Source organism: Bombina bombina, chromosome 1 (assembly GCF_027579735.1).
Source record: "Bombina bombina isolate aBomBom1 chromosome 1, aBomBom1.pri, whole genome shotgun sequence".
NCBI lineage: Eukaryota > Metazoa > Chordata > Amphibia > Anura > Bombinatoridae > Bombina > Bombina bombina.
This window is the reverse complement of record NC_069499.1, coordinates 1,269,612,336-1,269,631,893: the sequence shown is the minus strand read 5'-3', so window position 1 is coordinate 1,269,631,893 and position 19,558 is coordinate 1,269,612,336. Positions and strand designations below refer to the sequence as shown.

General features: G+C 42.5%; 1 protein-coding gene across 1 annotated transcript in view; it reads left to right on the top strand.

Moving 5' to 3' along the window:
* The first annotated feature begins 2,117 nt into the window (after window positions 1–2,117).
* CA5A (carbonic anhydrase 5A) overlaps window positions 2,118–19,558 on the top strand; it is a 113,846-nt gene continuing 96,405 nt past the window's right edge. The window contains exon 1 of the mRNA XM_053701232.1: window positions 2,118–2,325. Within this exon, the coding sequence (XP_053557207.1) occupies window positions 2,202–2,325 (124 nt within the window). The 5' untranslated portion in view covers window positions 2,118–2,201. The remainder of the gene's footprint in view (window positions 2,326–19,558) is intronic.

Sequence of the window (19,558 nt, the reverse complement as noted above, 5' to 3'; positions counted from 1 at the left end):
ACACATCCCAACTCGCTAGCACTTTGTGGGTCTTTTATTCTAATATATCCTCAGAATGAGGGGAGGGGAGTCTGGTGAGGCCAAAAAGCCATTTCCCACCATTCTGGCAATGTTTCAAATATCAGGGCCTCAGTATTTACCTTATAATAAGCTGTTATGTACTGACACTTGTCATGTATGCAATCATGAAACGTTTCCAATCCCTTACATAAGCTTTCCTTCTTAAGAAGGTTTATGACAGTAAGTTAACTAGGCTTTTAAAAGTCATTTCCTCCCTACTGGGCACCAATTTTTTTCTTTTTGGTAACATAAGCAATGATGTCTAACCTAAGGACCGCTTTCACCATTTCCCAAAAGAGGGTAGCGTTTGATTGATGTTCATGGTTGGTAGAAAAAAAACACATCACACTGCCTCTCCAGATAGGAATTAAAATCTGGAGAGGTAAGAAGATGCTTTGGTAAATTAAAAACAGGTGCAGATGTTTGGGAAATATTTTTAGGGTAATTGAAACAAAAATTGTGACTTTAGCAACTGAGCCATCCACTATCAAAAATTCCATTGACTGCAACCTCATCAATAGGTCAATCCGGGCAGAGTACAATGGGACCTAGACACACAAGTGTAATCTCTTTTTTAAGCGCCAGATATTATGAACACCTAAAAAGTTTTGAATACATTCAAAAACTTTACAGGCAAGGTGGTCTATGGGATTGTTTAGACTGTTGATGATGTTTAGGGAGAGACCACAAGAGGTCTTTAATTTTGTCTTAAACTAGGATAGGGGCCAAATTAAAGTCCAGGCCAAAATTAAAGCTGTATCAAAAAAATGTATTAAGGCTTGGATTATATAATCCCAAAACAAAGACTTTTGCTTATTTGGACCGTAAATGTTAAATAATGTATAGGCAGAGTCTTGCCATTGGAATTTAACAATGAGGAACCTTCCCTTTGGCTCTTCTACTTTTCTACATAGGATTTTAAATTGCTGTGAATTTTTTAAAAGTATAGCCACACCTCTGCTGGAATTATTGTAAGGGGAGCATACAACTTTTGCGTCCCAGGCAGCATTCTTTTAATTTCTCATGCTCAATTCAGGTAAGGTGAGTCTCTTGTAGCAGCATAATCTCAGCTCTATGCCATTTCAGAAATCTAAGGATAGTCTTTCTTTTCATGGGGGAGTTAATCCCCCCACATCCCAGTATATTAACCTTAAAGATGCCATTACAGATTCCCTAACAGTGTATCATGGGTCCACCAACACTGCTACCCCTCCTCAAACTCCAGGGCCCCGATGCTGTTATCATAAAAATAAATTGAGAAGTCAGGTTCAACATTGGCAAGTTAATTATATAATAAATTTGATGCCTAACACCTACAATGATGAGTTGGCAACTGGTGGCATAAACATTAAACAAATCAAACAATAAACATGTACAAGTAAACAAAGGAAAATCAAAACCATAATGCAGAGATATTGCTGATAAACCTGGTAGAAATCAAATATTGTCAATGAGTAAACCATTATTAATGTTCCAGTGTACACAAACCTGTAAAACAAAGATCAAACTAATCTGCATACTATAAAGGTATAGATAAACATAAACTGTAAAAGAATGCATCCTGCAACATCACTGCCACTGATGCCCATGACCAGGCCAACCATCACAAAAAGGTTCATTAGGGCAGCCATTTCAAATCAAGCTCAGCAAAAAAAAACATTCTTATAAATAAGTTAATGAAAATCACAATAAATATATTTAAAAAAACAATTTCATTTTACATCAAATGGGCTACAGTATTTAAACTCAAACTGAATGTTATACACTAAAATTACAGAAAGCCAAAACTGCTTATGAAAAACATTTTCAGGTTATACTAACAGGTTATTTGGTTTTCCCTTGCACAATATAATAAAAAAAACAACTGATAAATGCTGTTGCAATTGGTGGAAGTAGCATGAATACCAACTTGTATTTAGCTGGGGAAAAAAAAAGAAATCTGGTCCTGCCCCATGAAACTTGCAACCAATGAAGAGACCTGCAGTTCTGGGCAAACTAATAGAAAACCACAGAAAACTTGGCATTTGGGTATATAAAAGGCTGTGGACAACTATTGCATCCTCCCAGAGGAAGTCTGACTTCACAGACAGTGACTGAGGCACATCACTATTTAACCAGTTATACAGCTGATATTCCCTGAGATGAAAGTGATTCCTCTGTTACACTTCAGCAGGCAGCTGACTAGGGGTCTCCTTTCTCAGAAGGGGCTTCAAGTGAGATCATGCAACCTAGCTGTTTGTACTCTGCAACATAAAGATGCTAACTGTGAGTACCATGTGCAGTATAGACAGAAATACCACCAGCAGTTTATGTGTATTTACTGCTATATGATTTAGAGATGCCTGTCAAAAACATTAAATTTATGTAATCAATACGTAATATGCATAATGTGTATATATGTAGTAGCTTCAAATTATAATTATGTACAGAAAATATATTTGTTATTGTCTGTATTATATTAACATGTATAGTACCTGTATGATCAATTACGCAAAAATAAAATACAAAAGAAAAATGTTTTACAATTTGCGATGTTGTTCCAGATGTGTATATTTACTAAAGAACGTGAATTTAACTTGTTCTGCATATAAAAGTGTATCACTTTACAGCTGATGTGCTGTTGGCTAACAAGGCAGTTGGATAAGGTTCTTACAGAACATTTTCCGTTTCGTCCATGAAAGATTAATATTACTTTTTTTTTTGGTGCCTATTGGTGGCCAGTGCCACTTTATTTCCCTATGCTACAGTTACCTATATAGTTACTTATAGTTGTGCTATAGTACAACACTTATCGTACTGGAGGAGCTGGGTTTAAAAAAATATTAATTTAGAGCTGCACATAATACACATAATAGCAACATTATTAGTTATGGGTTTCCTAATTATAATTCTGTTGTGCTCTGATCTTGCATTTTGTATTATTGAAGGCTTTGCAAGAAAAATGATGTGACTTTGAACCCCACAACATCCAGCTATGAGTTTATGAGCAACAATATTGGGAGCTGTTTTAGGACTTTAGGTTACTCTGAAAACGTATGAAGTTGGTGCATTATGGGTGAACTACTTTGGAAAATAAACAGTAGTTATACATATAGTACCTGCATATTTCCAATCGTATGAAAAGTATACAGGATCAATTCAGCTTCTGTATTTTTTTAAGCTTGCCACTCCTCTGTCAGGTATGCTGGACAAATATGACAGCTGGTATAAAAATAATAATAAATGAGTGCTATAAATAATAGTAGTAGTAATAATAATAATAATAATAATAATAGTATTAATGATAATAATAAAATTACTGTGATGTTTTAGAATACATTCATTTTTAAAATTGTTTCCCATGAATGCCTGTACTTACATGGAGGTTGTTTCCCATAAATACCTTTTTTTATTTTTAGGGCACACTACACCCAAATGTTCTAATTTGGTCTTTTAAAGAGCATGCACCAAAAAAAAAAAATTAAAAAATCAAAATGATTTTTAGAAAACTTATAATGCAGAAAAGGAGACACACACATGAAGAAGATACTCTGAGTTTCTTTATTAAATATATTATTACTGCCCTAGCAGTCACTTTTCCACCAGTACAGATGTGCTGCCAGATTAGGATTATTATAGATTTCTGATCAATATGATACAAGATACTTGCCAGATTCAACCTTATTTTGTTTGGTGAGTGGTCTAAATAAAATGGATTGTAAGGTTCCTTTGTGGGTGAGTCAGTCAGTGATGTAGAATAGTTCAAATATAGGTACATTCTAAAGAATGTGAGCGAAAACCATTTAAAGGGCCATAAAATTCAACATGTGACTCCCATGTTTAAAGGGACATTCCAGCCAAAATTAGAATTGGAATTGACATGGATGCATTTCAGTTTTGAATAGAAGCAATTTTGTAATATACATGTATTAGCAAAAATGCTCCTCATAAAAGCTTTAGCTGTTTAAAATGTGTATTTATGTATGCACTGTGCACCAGCATTTTAAACACCACTTGCTCAGAGCCTAAGGGGCTTGTACCATCTGGTAATTTGTTAATTGCTGACATGAAACAAGCCCCACTGGTGCTCCGAGCAGCTGCCGTATTTAAAATGCTGGTGCACTGAAAATATCTAGCTATGCTTCACATGGACGTGCAGAGAAAAATGTTAACACTAAAGCAGTGATAACTTTTATTAGAAGTATTTTTGCTAATACATGTATATTGCAAATATGTTTCTATTCAAAGATGTAATTCATCTATGTGCATTTACATTTTGACTGGAGTGGACTGTCCCTTTAATTATACATACTAAAAAAAACAAAAAAACATTTTTTTTTTATGTATTTTCATTATGCCATATTTCCAATACTTTAACTCAGAAAAGTGTGTTTCCCCATTGGCCCAGAGAAGCTGGAGTGTACCCTGCAAGGTCTTAGACCAGTGATTCTCAACTCCAGTGTAACGTTACCATAAAAGGACAACTTCCATGATATATTAACAAGAGCACAGGTGAAATAACCAGCTAATCAGTGACTATGGTTATTCACCTGTTCTTTTTCCCTTTCTATGGAGTAACTAATCGCTAATAATATATGGTATGCATGTGTGTGTGCACAAGAAAGCACCTGCACTATAATTTACATTTATGAATTGTTGAAATTCGAGTTTAATGGTCACACCACCTTCCTTTCTTTGGAATATACAGAAGCTGGGATTGCACTGTTTGTGCATGAAATTAGCTTGTATGTGTTAGAGCTGTTACGGTTACCCTTAGTCTCGCTGAGAGATGGACCGCTTAGTAGCCTGGATTCCTATTGCTGAAGAGGGGAGAAACTGCTTTCCATAGTATTCTATATGAGTCTCGCAAATGTAGAATAATCCCCCTTAGCTGTAGTACAGCTAGGATACCCTTCTGCCCACAAAAACGAGTCAACGCTGCGATTGAGGGACAACCAAGAACTGAGGACTGGGATGCCCAGCCTGCTTTTTATTTAGGTTACATGCACACAGGGCACTCCCAGGGGGGGAAGCATAAAATCCCCCATCACACATTTAGACAAAGCCCTTGGACAGGCCACCGCAGATAACAAGTACACACAAGAAAACAATTGAGTCCTTCTTATCACCTAGCAGTGAATGCTTATCACAAACTTAATTACAGTACACAATATGCTAGGAAACCTGCCTCAGAAAATAGTTTTCTCAAAACTGAACAGAGTTAACCCTTTATGAAATAATACTTGTTACAGTTTTCTTGGAGCCCTTCTTAGGCGCTGGCTTGGCTGGTTCAGGCATTGCTGCTGGGAAATAAGTTTCTTCACAACAAAATAACTAATGCTTCTGTAACAGTGCTCCCTTTCTGTGGAACACTCTGGCAGACACGGTCTGACCCCTTTTCGGGGCAGACTAAGGCTGTCCAGACCGCTGGTTATGCGGGGCTGAGGTCGGTTTGTCTGGACAACCCGTCGGCGTTGCCATTCTGTTTCCCAGGTCTGTAAGTAATGGTGAAATTGAAGGGTTGCAACGATAAACTCCAACGTAATAGCCTGCCATTATCTCCAGAGACCCGGTTCAGCCACACCAACGGGTTATGGTCGGTGACCAGAGTGAACTCCTGCCCATATAAATAGGGAGTCAATTTCTTTAATGCCCACACCAAAGCCAAACACTCCTTTTCGACCGCTGCATAGCTGACTTCGCGGGGCAGGAGCTTCCGGCTGATGTAGGCAACTGGATGCTCCCCTCCATCTTCGCCTACTTGGCTGAGGACGGCTCCCAGCCCGAACATGGAAGCATCTGTGTGGACGATAAAACGTTTGTTAAGGGCTGGAGCCGCCAAGACAGGAGCGTTAATTAGAGCATTTTTGAGAGCCTGGAAAGCCGTTTCACAGTGGGGAGACCACAGGACCTGTCGAGGTAAGTTCTTCTTGGTCAAGTCAGTCAGGGGTTTGGCAAGTGTGCTGTAGTCTGGTACGAACCGTCTATAGTACCCTGCCGTGCCCAGGAAGGCTAGGACCTGAGTCTTAGTGATGGGGGTGGGCCAATTGGCGACAGCTTCTATCTTGGCCGGCTCTGGTCGCTGCTTTCCACACCCCACCCGGTGACCCAGGTACTGTACCTCGGCCATCCCAAAGTGGCATTTTTCTGGCTTCAGAGTCAGGCCAGCAGCCCGGATCTGATCCAGAACCATTCCTATGTGAGCTAAGTGGTCCTCCCATGACTCACTGTGGATCGCTATGTCGTCCAGGTAGGCGCAAGCAAAACTCTGGAAGCCATCCAGGAGCCTATCCACCAAGCGCTGGAATGTAGCTGGGGCATTCTTCATCCCAAACGGCATTACCCTAAACTGATATAAGCCGAATGGGGTGACGAATGCCGACTTGGGGATAGCCTCCGGGGCCAGGGGAATCTGCCAGTAACCTTTGCAGAGGTCAATAGTGGTCAGGTAATTTCCCCTGGCTATACGATCGAGTAGCTCGTCTACCCTGGGCATAGGGTAAGCGTCCGTCACGGTCTTTTCATTGAGCCTCCGATAGTCTACGCAGAACCGGGTGGTCCCATCTTTCTTGGGCACCAAGACAACTGGGGAGGCCCAGGGACTATCGGAGGGCTCAATTACCCTGAGTTGGAGCATCTCATCGATCTCCTTCTTCATTCCTATCCTAACTGCTTCGGGGATTCGGTACGGAGCCTGGCGCAAGGGAGCTTGTCCCGGAGTATCTACCTGGTGGGTGGTTAAAGTAGTGTACCCTGGCTTCGGGGAGAAGGTGAGGTGTTTGGACTGTAGGAGTTGGTTGAGCTGCTCCCTTTCAGTGGGGCTAAGTCGGTCTCCTATCTGAACCTGAGCCACTATACCTGTGGGGAGACTCTTTTCTAATAGGTCTGGAATGGGTAGACTGTCGGGGCCTTCCTGAGGGGAACAACATACGGCCGTCACGTTCTCTGGTCGCTCAAAATATTCCTTGAGCATGTTTACATGGAATGTCTTTCTAAGATTGTTGTCGTGGCAGCTAGCTATCACATAAGTGGTGTCTCCCCTTTTCTCTACGATCTGGTAGGGGCCCTGCCAGGACGCCTGCAATTTGTCTGTCTTCACCGGCTTAAGTACTAACACCTTTTGTCCTATGGTAAAGATTCTCTTTCGGGCCCCCCGAACGTACCATACTTTCTGTCTTCTCTGGGCCGACTGGAGATTAGCCCGCACGGATTTGGCTAATTGCTCCATTCGGTCCCTGAGTTCCAGCACGTATGGCACAATGGGGACACCGTCAGTCTCCATCTCTCCCTCCCAGTGCTCCCGGATCAGGTTTAGGGGTCCCCGTACCTTTCTTCCGTAGAGCAACTCGAAGGGAGAGAACCCTGTCGTTTCCTGGGGCACCTCCCGATAAGCAAAAAGGAGGTGCGGCAGGAAGCGTTCCCAGTCTCGGTATTCCTGAGTGAACGTCTTGAGCATTTGCTTGAGGGTCCCATTGAACCTCTCACACAGCCCGTTCGTCTGAGGGTGGTATGGGGAGCTCAGGAGGGACTTAATTTTGCAAACCTGCCAGAGTTGTTGGGTCAATTCAGCCGTAAATTGGGTGCCTCGGTCGGATAGGATTTCTTTTGGAAATCCTACCCGGGAGAACACCTGTACTAGTGCATTCGCTACCGTATCCGCTTGTATGTTGGATAGGGCGACAGCCTCTGGGTACCTGGTAGCGTAGTCCACTACGGTAAGAATGTAGCGCTTACCGGAGGGACTAGGGGTAGCCAGTGGTCCCACTAGGTCAATAGCAACCCGGCTGAAGGGTTCCTCTACAATGGGCATATTTACTAGATGGGCTTTAGGGTGATCGCCTCGCCTTCCTACTCGTTGACACACATCGCAGGTGTTACAGTAAGTTCTAACGTCAGCGTGTACCCCTGGCCAAAAGAACGTGTGAGTAATGCGGTGTAGGGTACGGGTTACAGCTAGGTGGCCTGCTAAGGGGATGTCATGGCCTATCTTGAGGATTTCTTGACGGTATTTGTGGGGCACTACCAGCTGTCGCCTACGCTGTCCCCTTTTCTCTGTCCAGCGGTATAGTTTCCCTTTTTCCCATAAGAATGTTTCATTATCTGCCCCGCCCCCTCCAGTCTCTGCTCGTTCCCGGTACTTTTGTAAGGTCGGGTCAGTCTTAGACTCTGTCTCGAAAGCATCTGGGGTGTCCCAGGGTATGGGGCCTAACATGTCAGGCAATGTCGGGGTAGGTCTTACCTGTGTCTCCCGCACTGGTGAGAGTTCTCGCTCCGTCCGGGCTTGGGCCCGTGTAGTCACTGGGTCCGCCTCGTTGTTGCATACTGGAGCATAAGCAGAAGTCATGGGGCCCAAATCATTGCCCAGTAGTACTTCGGCAGGTAAATTATCCATTATGCCCACGTTCACAGCCCCCTTTCCCGCTCCCCAATCAAGATGCACTTTAGCTGTTGGAATTTTGTACACATCCCCCCCCGCCACTCTAACGGCCACAGTCTGTCCAGATCGCTTGTGCTCCGGCACCAAATGACTCTGTACCAGCGTGATAGTAGCCCCTGTGTCTCTCAATCCCTCGGTAGATCGCCCCTCGAGCCATACCTTCTGCCGATGGTGCTGGCGGTTATCTGAGGCAGCATATACAGGGTCCGCCTCGTGAAGCGGCCCCAAATATTCCTCCATAGGGGCCTCTTGGTTAACACAGAGGGTCCGGGCTGGACGATATGCCCCAGAGGGGTAATTGTAATTCCTGGGTGTCTGGTGCGTATTAAGGGGGCAGCTAGCCATGAAATGCCCTGGTTGCTTGCATCGGTGGCAAGTCGGTCTGGGACGCTCAGAGCTGTTATTGGGTGGTCCTGAGTGTCGGGCGGGCCCTGCGGGCACCGGGGCTCGGAATTCAGCACGAGGGGGTGCACGGTAAACCTCTCTGGGTTCGTGAAGACGGGAGTCATAATGTTCATCGGCCAATTTGGCTGCTTCTTCTAAGGTAGAAGGTCGCCTGTCTCGCAGCCATTCCTTCCCTTGCTGTTCCATGCCATTATAAAAATGTTCTAAGAGAAACAATTGTAAAATTTCCTCACCAGTCACCGCTTTACTTCCGCTCATCCAGTGATTTGCCGCTCTCCGCATTCGGTGCGCCCATTCCATATGGGTATCGTTAGGCTTCTTTTTCGTGCCCCGAAACTGTCGGCGATACGCGTCCGGAGTTACTGCGTACCGTCGCAACAGTGTCTCCTTAACTAGCTCATACTGTGTCACTTCCTCAGAACCCAGAGTACGAAAGGCTTCCAGGGCTCGCCCGGATAGTTTCCCAGACAATATCGTGGGCCACTCCCTGTTGGGAATCTGGTGCAGGGCACATTGCCTTTCGAAGTCCGCCAAATATTCATCAATCCCTGTCTCGCTCTCTAGGAAGGGTCGAAATGCCGCATAGGGTATCTTGGGCCTCCCAGCATTTTCGACAGGGATGATTACCTGCGGGGCTTCAGCATTGCGGTGTGCGTTCGCTAGGTTGAGTTCGTGGGCTCGAGTCTCTCGTATATCCTTGTCCGCTTCCGCCATCAACTGCTGTACCAATTCCATGGAGGGGTTCGGCCCGTACAGTGAGAGCCTCTCCCGAACAATCCTGGTTTTTTCGTCACTAATCGTGGTCGGTGTTTCCGCCATTGTGAAGCTCTGATCCAGTTCGGTCAATTCTGCGATCAGCTCTCTCCTCGGCCGGTTGCTGGCGTACCCCCCTCTGCTTTCAAGTAAATCCTTTAGGGTTGTACGCTTCAATTTTTTGTAAGCGCTCTCCATCCGTTCTGTACCTCTCCTAGGAAATCCAGGAAAAATCCCACCGCTGCCGCCAAATGTTACGGTTACCCTTAGTCTCGCTGAGAGATGGACCGCTTAGTAGCCTGGATTCCTATTGCTGAAGAGGGGAGAAACTGCTTTCCATAGTATTCTAAATGAGTCTCGCAAATGTAGAATAATCCCCCTTAGCTGTAGTACAGCTAGGATACCCTTCTGCCCACAAAAACGAGTCAACGCTGCGATTGAGGGACAACCAAGAACTGAGGACTGGGATGCCCAGCCTGCTTTTTATTTAGGTTACATGCACACAGGGCACTCCCAGGGGGGGAAGCATAAAATCCCCCATCACACATTTAGACAAAGCCCTTGGACAGGCCACCGCAGATAACAAGTACACACAAGAAAACAATTGAGTCCTTCTTATCACCTAGCAGTGAATGCTTATCACAAACTTAATTACAGTACACAATATGCTAGGAAACCTGCCTCAGAAAATAGTTTTCTCAAAACTGAACAGAGTTAACCCTTTATGAAATAATACTTGTTACAGTTTTCTTGGAGCCCTTCTTAGGCGCTGGCTTGGCTGGTTCAGGCATTGCTGCTGGGAAATAAGTTTCTTCACAACAAAATAACTAATGCTTCTGTAACAAGAGCATTTTATTTTAAAGCAATTTCTTTTTAATTACTTTGGGTATATTCTTAGCTTTTACATTAAAGTGAAAGTAAATTTAACTATATATGAATACGCCTATGTCCTCTCACTACCTCAAGCTAAATCTCTCCAAAACTGAGCTCCTCATTTTCCCCCCTTCTTCAAAAATCTCCACCCCCAATCTCTCTATAACTGTCGACAACTCCATCATTACCCCTACTCCGCATGCCCGATGTCTCGGGGTCACATTTGACTCAGATCTTTCCTTCACTCCTCACATTCAGTCCTTGGCTAAAGCCTGCCGCTTCCACCTTAAAAATATCTCTAAATCTAACGCTGCGGAAGCTAATGCAGTTGATCCGGAGACTACTGCCGATGTGGAGGATCCATACTCATCAATCATAGTGCCAGTACCTAGTGGAATTGTGCCAGGTATGACTAAAGGAACTCTGACAGGATTAGCCCCGATCATTCCCCTGGATCCTTACCTGATGGCAAGACATTTTCTTTTGGGGGCGGCGACCACCCGGATCCTTACTACTGCTGATCGCAGACTCCTTACAGCCCTCCTAGACCCTTCTGAGTTCGAAACTGTCTGTAAAGGCCTGGAGCAGTTTATAGGTTTCCCTCTATTTGGGTCTAAGACTTTCCACAGGATTGGCGTAGGTTAAAACCCTGTGACAATATTGCAGCAAGCAACAAGGTGCCCCAACCAGGCCCCTAGTGTGTACAGTGTGTACAGTGTTGAAGCTTTTTATACTGCTTTGCTTAAAATATTTGGGGAAAAAAGGGGTAAACAAAACAAAAAAAGGAGAAAAAACAAGGAAAACAAAGAGCTTGTAGGGGTGATGCTCTATCTGTATATACCAATTTCTAGAAGGGTTATGACTCCACCATGTCCTTTTCATATTGCTTCTCCTTAAGGGAAAGCTTGTATGTAAATTGAGTCTTGTTCCTGTTAGGATTGTTTTTTTTTTGTTTTTGTTTTTTGGTATTAGCCCTATATATTTTCTTACTTTATTATATACCTGCTGGAGCTCATAGTTTAATGCATTGGCCTACACAGTGCACATATTGAGAAACTATGCTGAGATCTATTATGTGCAAGCCTGTTTAAAACCCTTTTATGCTTATTCTGCTTTGTTTATAGTAGTTGATTCGAGCTCATATAGGCAATTCTTTCTATATGTGTATAAATGGGAGTATATGCGTGTGTATGTATATGTGTATGTATGTGGATGTATATATGTGTATGTATGTGGATGTATATATGTGTATGTATGTGGATGTATATATGTGTATGTATGTGGATGTATATATGTGTATATATACCAAGCTCCGGAAGAGTTGTTGTCTCACTGTGTCCTCTGTTCACAGCTTATGCCTGAAGGAAAAATTGCCTGTGTAATTCATGTCTTTAAGCTAACATCATTTGCTGTTAATATAATGCACATAAGGTAAATAGTCTGCATCTGTACACATATATAATACCCTGGTTTTATTTTATACCTATTTTAATAGTTAAACACTGTAGGACTATACACATCATACTCTCACACTGCAGTACACTTTTAATTTATTTTGTAAGACTGCCACTTATTTATACACAAATATAAGTTAGGTGAAGTTAACATAATTTCACATTCCAGGAGAACCTTAAGTCTAAACACAACACATTTCTAATAGGCCCACTGCTGCAAACTTGACCTCGGCCTCTAGCAATTGAAAAGACACAGCAGAAATGATCAGTGAGGTCACATTCACCCAATCAAGTTTAATCCTCTATGATGACCTGTACAGGGGAAAGGACAAAGAAAATTGGATGCAAAAATAGCTAACATACACAGCAAGCACGCTTGCTAGCTCATTGTTATACAGGGAACTAGATATATCAATTTCTAAGTATAGAAATTACTTTTATTGGCATCATTCACAAATTATAAGGACTTATATTAATAATAATCATCATAAGGAAATTATGAGCATATCACTTGTTAAAAAACTAATTGCAATAGAGCTTATTTTTTAAAATGTACGATCCCAGACCCATCCTATAAGGTATTTTTATTTTACTTTTATGGCTCAGACCTTACTGAGTTTTATACTATATTATGCAGTTCTACAATATTTTAATACCTGGTGTACCAGAGCCGATTAATGCGAATGTTTGTGGGCTTAAATATGTCACTTCCCCTACGGTGATGTATATCTGGTTCTAGACCCTTTCCTATTATTTTGTTAACCATCTAGCTGTTCCCTAGTTATATACTCCACTTACTTTCAGATGGGAAGCCCACGTTTTAGTGGATCTATCCACGTAGCGCACACATTGAGCAATCAGGGCGAGATCTATTCTATGAAAGCCCACTTACACATAGTGCCAAGTGGAGAATACCCAATTCACTCATTACTAATATATAAACTTACTTAGATCTCAGTATCCACTACTATAGCGTGTGCACTCTAGTCCTTATGGCTAGTACAGAGGGGCTGTTGTTCTGATTCATGGGGTAGCTATTAGGCGCTACCTAACCTAATGCCACCTATTTACTGATTACATGTGTCTCTAGGGAGAGCCCTAATTATAATTCACAATTATTTCTTTGCTCCACTAGAATTGATGGGTAGAGTAGATATTGATCCTAGTATGGCTTGGCAGAGCTGCCTACGGCCGGGAGCGGTGCGCCTCACTATACTAACTAGTTTTTATTTTTCTGTCCAGACACACAGTCCTCTTAGCCACATTTACAGTGACATCTATTCTATATATCTTAAGTAGATGGTAGTAAAGTTCCCAAAATGAGCAATTCTCATTCAAGCTGACACTCCTCTGGTTTCCTGTGCAACAGTGTGCCTTCTATGCATACAAGATGTACATAAATATAGAAAGCTATGGGTTGTATCCTATGATGACACATGATGACAATTACATATTATATAACAAGAAAAGCGAGGTTGCATGTTGAGACCCATGAGTGGCCTCCTTCTGACCATTATGGCCTTCTGTAATTTTTTCTTCCTATTTTGTTACATTGCAGGGTCCAAAAGTGGCCCCTTGTGTCATTTAGAAGGCATAGAGTTACCTCCCGGCACGTCTTTTTTATTACCTATACTTCAATATCCTTATCTGACTAAGATATGTGTAACCAATATGACTCACAGTGTATCTAATATTGGCAAGAATTGTATGTGTTGATTATATTGTTGTTTATTTTATGTTTGTATTCCGGAATTGAACCTCAATAAAAATATAAAAAAAAAAAAAAATATAACTCTAAAATTAGACACTTCCTTACACAATACACAACTAAGATTTTAATCCACTCTCTCATTCTTTCCCGCCTCGATTACTGCAACTCTGTCCTCTCTGGTCTCCCCACCTGCCGCCTAGCTCCTTTACAATCCATAATGAATGCCTCTGCCAGACTCATCTTCCTTACACGTCGCTCTTCATCTGCTGCTCCTCTCTGCCAATCCCTTCACTGGCTTCCTCTTGCCTCTAGGATCAAACACAAAATTCTCACTCTGACATACAAAGCCCTCAACTGCACTGCTCCCCCCTATATCTCAGACCTTGTCTCCAGATACTCTCCCTCCCGTCCCCTTCACTCTGCTCATGACCTCCTACTCTCCTCCTCTCTGGTTACCTTATTGCACCCCCGTTAAAAGAACTTCTCCAGACTGGCTCTCTTCTTGTGGAACCCTCTGCCTCGCCCCACAAGACTCTCCCCTAGTTTTGTAAGCTTTAAGCGCTCCCTAAAGACTCTACTGTTCAGGGATGCATACAACCTACGCTAACCTTTCTTTATACCAGTTCCACTCCTCCATTGCTATCCCCTGAACCCCCTTAGCATGTAAACCTAAGAGTCCAGCTGTTTGTAGATCACCTTCTTAAGAGCTGACTACAACAGTGCAACTCTTGGCAGGGCCCTCTACCCATTTGATCCTTATAATTGTATTGTTGTACTCCCCCTTTGTTTATAACACTGCGGAATCTGTTGGCGCTCTACAAATAACCGATAATAATAATCTATTCTAATTTAGTGTAGTCGCTAACTTTTAAAAAAATCTTTTTAATGTTTTTTTTTTATAAATATTTATATTATTGTGATCTAGCCTCTCACAATGTTCCTCCGCCCCTTGCTTTTTTCTGGATTTATGGTTCTAACTATTGCCAGCGGTCCCACCCGCCGTATTTGTCATCAAGCGTGCTCGTTCACGATCCACTAATTTATGCGCATTTGCGGTACTAAGCTCTATTCGTCCGATCGCTGGCTCAGTGTGAATGCTGATTCCCTTTTGGAAAAATGTGCATGCCGCTATCATGAATGCATTTCAAGAGAGATGGAATTCAGAGTGGACTCCACTGGGGGAACCAATCAGTTAGATATCGCTGGATTCGTCACGGCTAAGGAAAACATTTTGGAGGAACATTGAGTGACTTTGGCAAACATAAATAGAAAAAAAATGTATTTAGAAAATGATCTGAAGAAATTGAATAATTAGTGAGGTTTATTTTTAATCTATTTATTAAATCTGAATAACGAATAGCCTTACTTTACTTTCACTTTAAGACAAAATTAATCATTTAAAATGTATTGGAATTTTGTAGAAAAAACATGAAGACGTTGCACTCGTGCTCTCCAGCAAGGGGACATGGCAATTCAGAGAGTCAGGTGCAGGCATATATATGTATGCTTTAATCACCAGCAGCATCTGCATCTATAGTGACATGGGTATTGTGGTGTGCAACAATGAGGTTTATGGGATTAAACACATTAATAACTGGAAATAGTTTTAAAATACAAAATAGAGCATTTAAACATTTTATTTTTACACCATAATGTCCTTTAAATACAATATTCTCTGCCAAATTGCCACTAGTTACTTCTTTTTCAGCTATGATGATTATAGGTATAATTATACTCTCTAGTAGTTTATAACTCTTATAGTCAAAAAGGAACAGTCTACTTGATTTTATTTATTGTTTAAAAAGATAGATACTACCTATTACCCAGTTTTGCATAACCAACATCGTTATATTAATATACTTTATAACCTCTTAATCTCTGCATGTTTCTAAGGCCGCCTCTTATCTCAGGGCATTTTATTAGCTTTGCACAGCCAGATAGTGTTAGTGCATAAGTGCCATATAGATAAACACTGTGCTCACTCCTGTGGAGTTATGCAGGAACCAGCACTTACTGGCTAAAATGCAAGTTTGTATAAAGCACTGAGATAAAGGGGGCAGTTTGCAGAGGCTTAGATACAAGGTAATCACAGAGGTAAAAAGTATATTAATATAACAGCATTGGTTATGTAAAACTGAGAAATGGGCAATAAAGGGATTATCTTTTCAAACAATACTTTTTTTTTTAAGTAGACTGTCCCTATGATTTCTGTCCCTTTTCAAGTATTGCTACAATTTGTTCGGCATATCAAGGACATGCAATAACACTGCTTATAGAATAAAAAGGAAAATTCCGTTTATATGACATAATGTATCACTTTCTTGTGTGCCTATTGTAAACGCTATTTAAGAAGCACACCCAATAGAATACTATAAGTTACTTTTTGTTATACAGTACATTTTGAGGTTTGTTGTTTCTAGCCTTTTAACCTCTTCAATGCGCATGACAAACATATTGCATATTGCACATTGCAACCTGTAGGCGCAGGACAAGCTCTTTTTGTCACATAGGGCGATCGCCGATCAAACATGGTTTTCGGCGATCACTACAAGCCCCGGGGATCATTGGTGGCCTAGTGGGCACAACTCCCAAGCTTCATGGGAGTGCTGGTGATGTCACTACGTACGCATATGGTGACGTCACAAATTGGGCTGAACCAGAATGCAACTTTGGCTGCAAGGAAGCTGAATGGGGATTATTTTCAACCCCCTCAATCTAAATTCCCTTAGCATCTACAAACATCCAAGACCCCTCATTTGAAAGAAAACAATCTGCTCTTTTAAATGTTGGTGGTCTTGGAGTGGTACCAAACAACAGATCTTTACACAGTAAGGTTAAAAAAACACATATGGGGATTTGCTTGTGGAAATTACATTAAACGTACAATAAAAAAAAATCTTGTATGTTTAGAGACCCCTAATAAAGTTTATTTTCTAGTAGACAAGTCCCTTTTACCCTTTATAGTCAGGTGATCACTGTGGTAACAGTGAACACCTTGCAAGAAAAATAAAGTGCTTTTATTCCTGTACTACACAACCAGGTCTCTCTAATCTATATTATAACCCTCAAAAGCCTCTGTGGGCCCCTATTTCCCCTACTACCCATGATGACAATTTAGTAAGGGGATCACAGTAAATAACAGTGGTCACTTAGCCATTTTTAATATTAAAATCCAAGCAAAAATGATATTGTTTTTGCTGCAGCTATCTCACATGCCATGAAATATAAATATAAAAGCTAAAAATTGTCTCAGCACAGGGGGTGTAAAAAAAAAGCTCAGCAGTGAAAGGGTTACATTTAGTAATAATGGCTGACAAAACTCTCAGTGAAAGGCTAACATTAAAGTGACAGTTAACACTTTGTAACTACAAGATACTTCTGTTGTGTTGCTATAGAATAACATATTAACCAAGCCGAAGTCTTCATCCAATCCGGGGATGTCTTCATCCAAGCGGCAAAAGAAGAGGTCTTCCATCCGGCCGATGTCTTCCTCCAAGCGGCATCTTCTATCTTCTTTCTTCCGGCTCCATCTACAGACCTCCTACGCGGAACATCCAGCTGGCCCGACGGACTAACGACGAATGAAGGTTCCTTTAAATGATGTCATCCAAGATGGCGTCCCTCGAATTCCGATTGGCTGATAGGATTCTATCAGCCAATCGGAATTAAGGTAGGAAAAATCTGATTGGCTGATTGAATCAGCCAATCGGAATGAGCTTGCATTCTATTGGCTGTTCCGATCAGCCAATAGAATGCAAGCTCAATCTGATTGGCTGATCCAATCAGCCAATCAGATTTTTCCTACCTTAATTCTGATTGGCTGATAGAATCCTATCAGCCAATCGGAATTCGAGGGATGCCATCTTGGATGACGTCATTTAAAGGAACCTTCATTCGTCATTAGTCCGTCGGGCCAGCTGGATGTTCCGCGTAGGAGGTCTGAAGATGGAGCCGGAAGAAAGAAGATAGAAGATGCCGCTTGGAGGAAGACATCAGCCGGATGGAAGACCTCTTCTTTGCCGCTTGGATGAAGACATCGCCCGGATGGAAGACCTCTTCTTTGCCGCTTGGATGAAGACATCGCCCGGATTAGATGAAGACTTCGGCTCAGCTTGGTGAAGACGACTCAAGGTAAGGAGATCTTCAGGGGGTTAGTGATAGGTTTTTTTAAGGGGGGTTTGGGTGGGTTAGAATAGGGGTATGTGGGGGGTGGGTTGTAATGTTGGGGGGGTATTCTATTTTTTTTTTTACAGGTAAAAGAGCTGATTACTTTGGGGCAATGCCCTGCAAACAGCCCTTTTAAGGGCTGGTAAAAGGGCTGATTACTTTGTACTTTAGAATAGGGCAGGGAATTTTTTTATTTTGGGGGGATTTATTATTTTAGTAGGGGGATTAGATTAGATGTAATTATCTTAAAATTCTTGTAATCTTTTTTATTTTTTGTAATTTAGTGTTTGCTTTTTTTTGTAATTTAGTTTAGTGTATCCTATTATATAAAAGGCCAAGTGTGTTTGTCTGAAGCTGTCATGCGCAGTACAGACAGCACGAGGACAAACACACCTGACCTTTGAGTCCCTGCTCCTGCTGGTGATCCGATCTGCGCCGCGGTAGGCGTGGGCGTGGCCGGACGTGAGCGGGGGTGTGGCCGGGGTGTGCCAGGGGCGTGGTCTGTCGATAGTGGCCGTGAAGGGGCGTGGCCTGGCATGGCCGGGCGCAGTCGCACGTTGGAAGATGGGAGAGAGATAGAGAGAGGGGAGAGAGATAGAGAGGGGAGAGAAAGAGAGGGGGAGAGAGACAGCAAAAGACAGGGGGGAGAAAGAGAGGGGGAGAGACAGCAAAAGACAGGGGGGAGAGAAACAGTAAACAAGAGAAGGGGAAAGAGACAGCAAATGAGAGAGGGGGAGAGAGACAGCAAAAGAGAGAGGGGGGAGAGAGACAGCAAAAGAGAGGGGGGAGAGAGGCAGCAAAAGAGAGGGGGAGAGAGACAGCAAAAGAGAGAGGGGGAGAGAGACAGCAAAAGAGAGAGGGGAGAGAGACAGCAAAAGAGAGGGGGAGAGAGTGCAAAAGAGAGGGCGGAAGAGCGCAAAAGAGAGAGGGAAGAGAAAGCGCAAAAGAGAGGGTGGAGAGAGAGCGCCAAAGATAGGGGGAGAGCGCAAAAGAAAGGGTGGGAGAGAGAGCGCCAAAGAGAGGAGAGAGAGCACAAAAGAGAGGGGGGAGAGAGAGCGCAAAAGAGAGGGGAGAGAGAGGGGGGAGAGCACAAAAGAGATGGGGGAGAGAGAGAGCGCAAAAGAGATGGGGGAGAGAGAGAGCGCAAAAGAGATGGGGGAGAGAGAGAGCGCAAAAGAGAGGGGGAGAGAGAGAGCGCAAAAGAGAGGGGGAGAGAGAGAGCGCAAAAGAGTAGGGGGGAGAGAAAGAGCTCAAAAGAGATGGGAAGAGAGCTCAAAATAGAGGGGGGGAGAGCGCAAAAGAGAGGGGGGAGAAAGAGCGCAAAAGAGAGAGGGGGAGAGAGAGAGAGCGCAAAAGAGAGGGGGGAGAGAGAGCTCAAAAGAGAGGGGGGAGAGAGAAAGCTCAAAACAGAGGGGGAGAGAGAGAGCAAAAGAGAGGGGGAGGGAGAGAGCGCAAGAGGTGGGACCACTGTACTGCAAAAAATGTGAACGGGCTTTAGGACTAGTTTAATTATATTTTAGTTTAGATAATTGTAGTTTATTTAATTTATTGATAGTGTAGGTGTATTTGTAACTTAGGTTAGGATTTATTTTACAGGTAAATTGATAATTATTTTAACTAGGTAGCTATTAAATCGTTATTAGCTATTTAATAGCTATTGTACCTAGTTAAAATAAATACCAAGTTACCTGTAAAATAAATATAAACCCTTAAATAGCT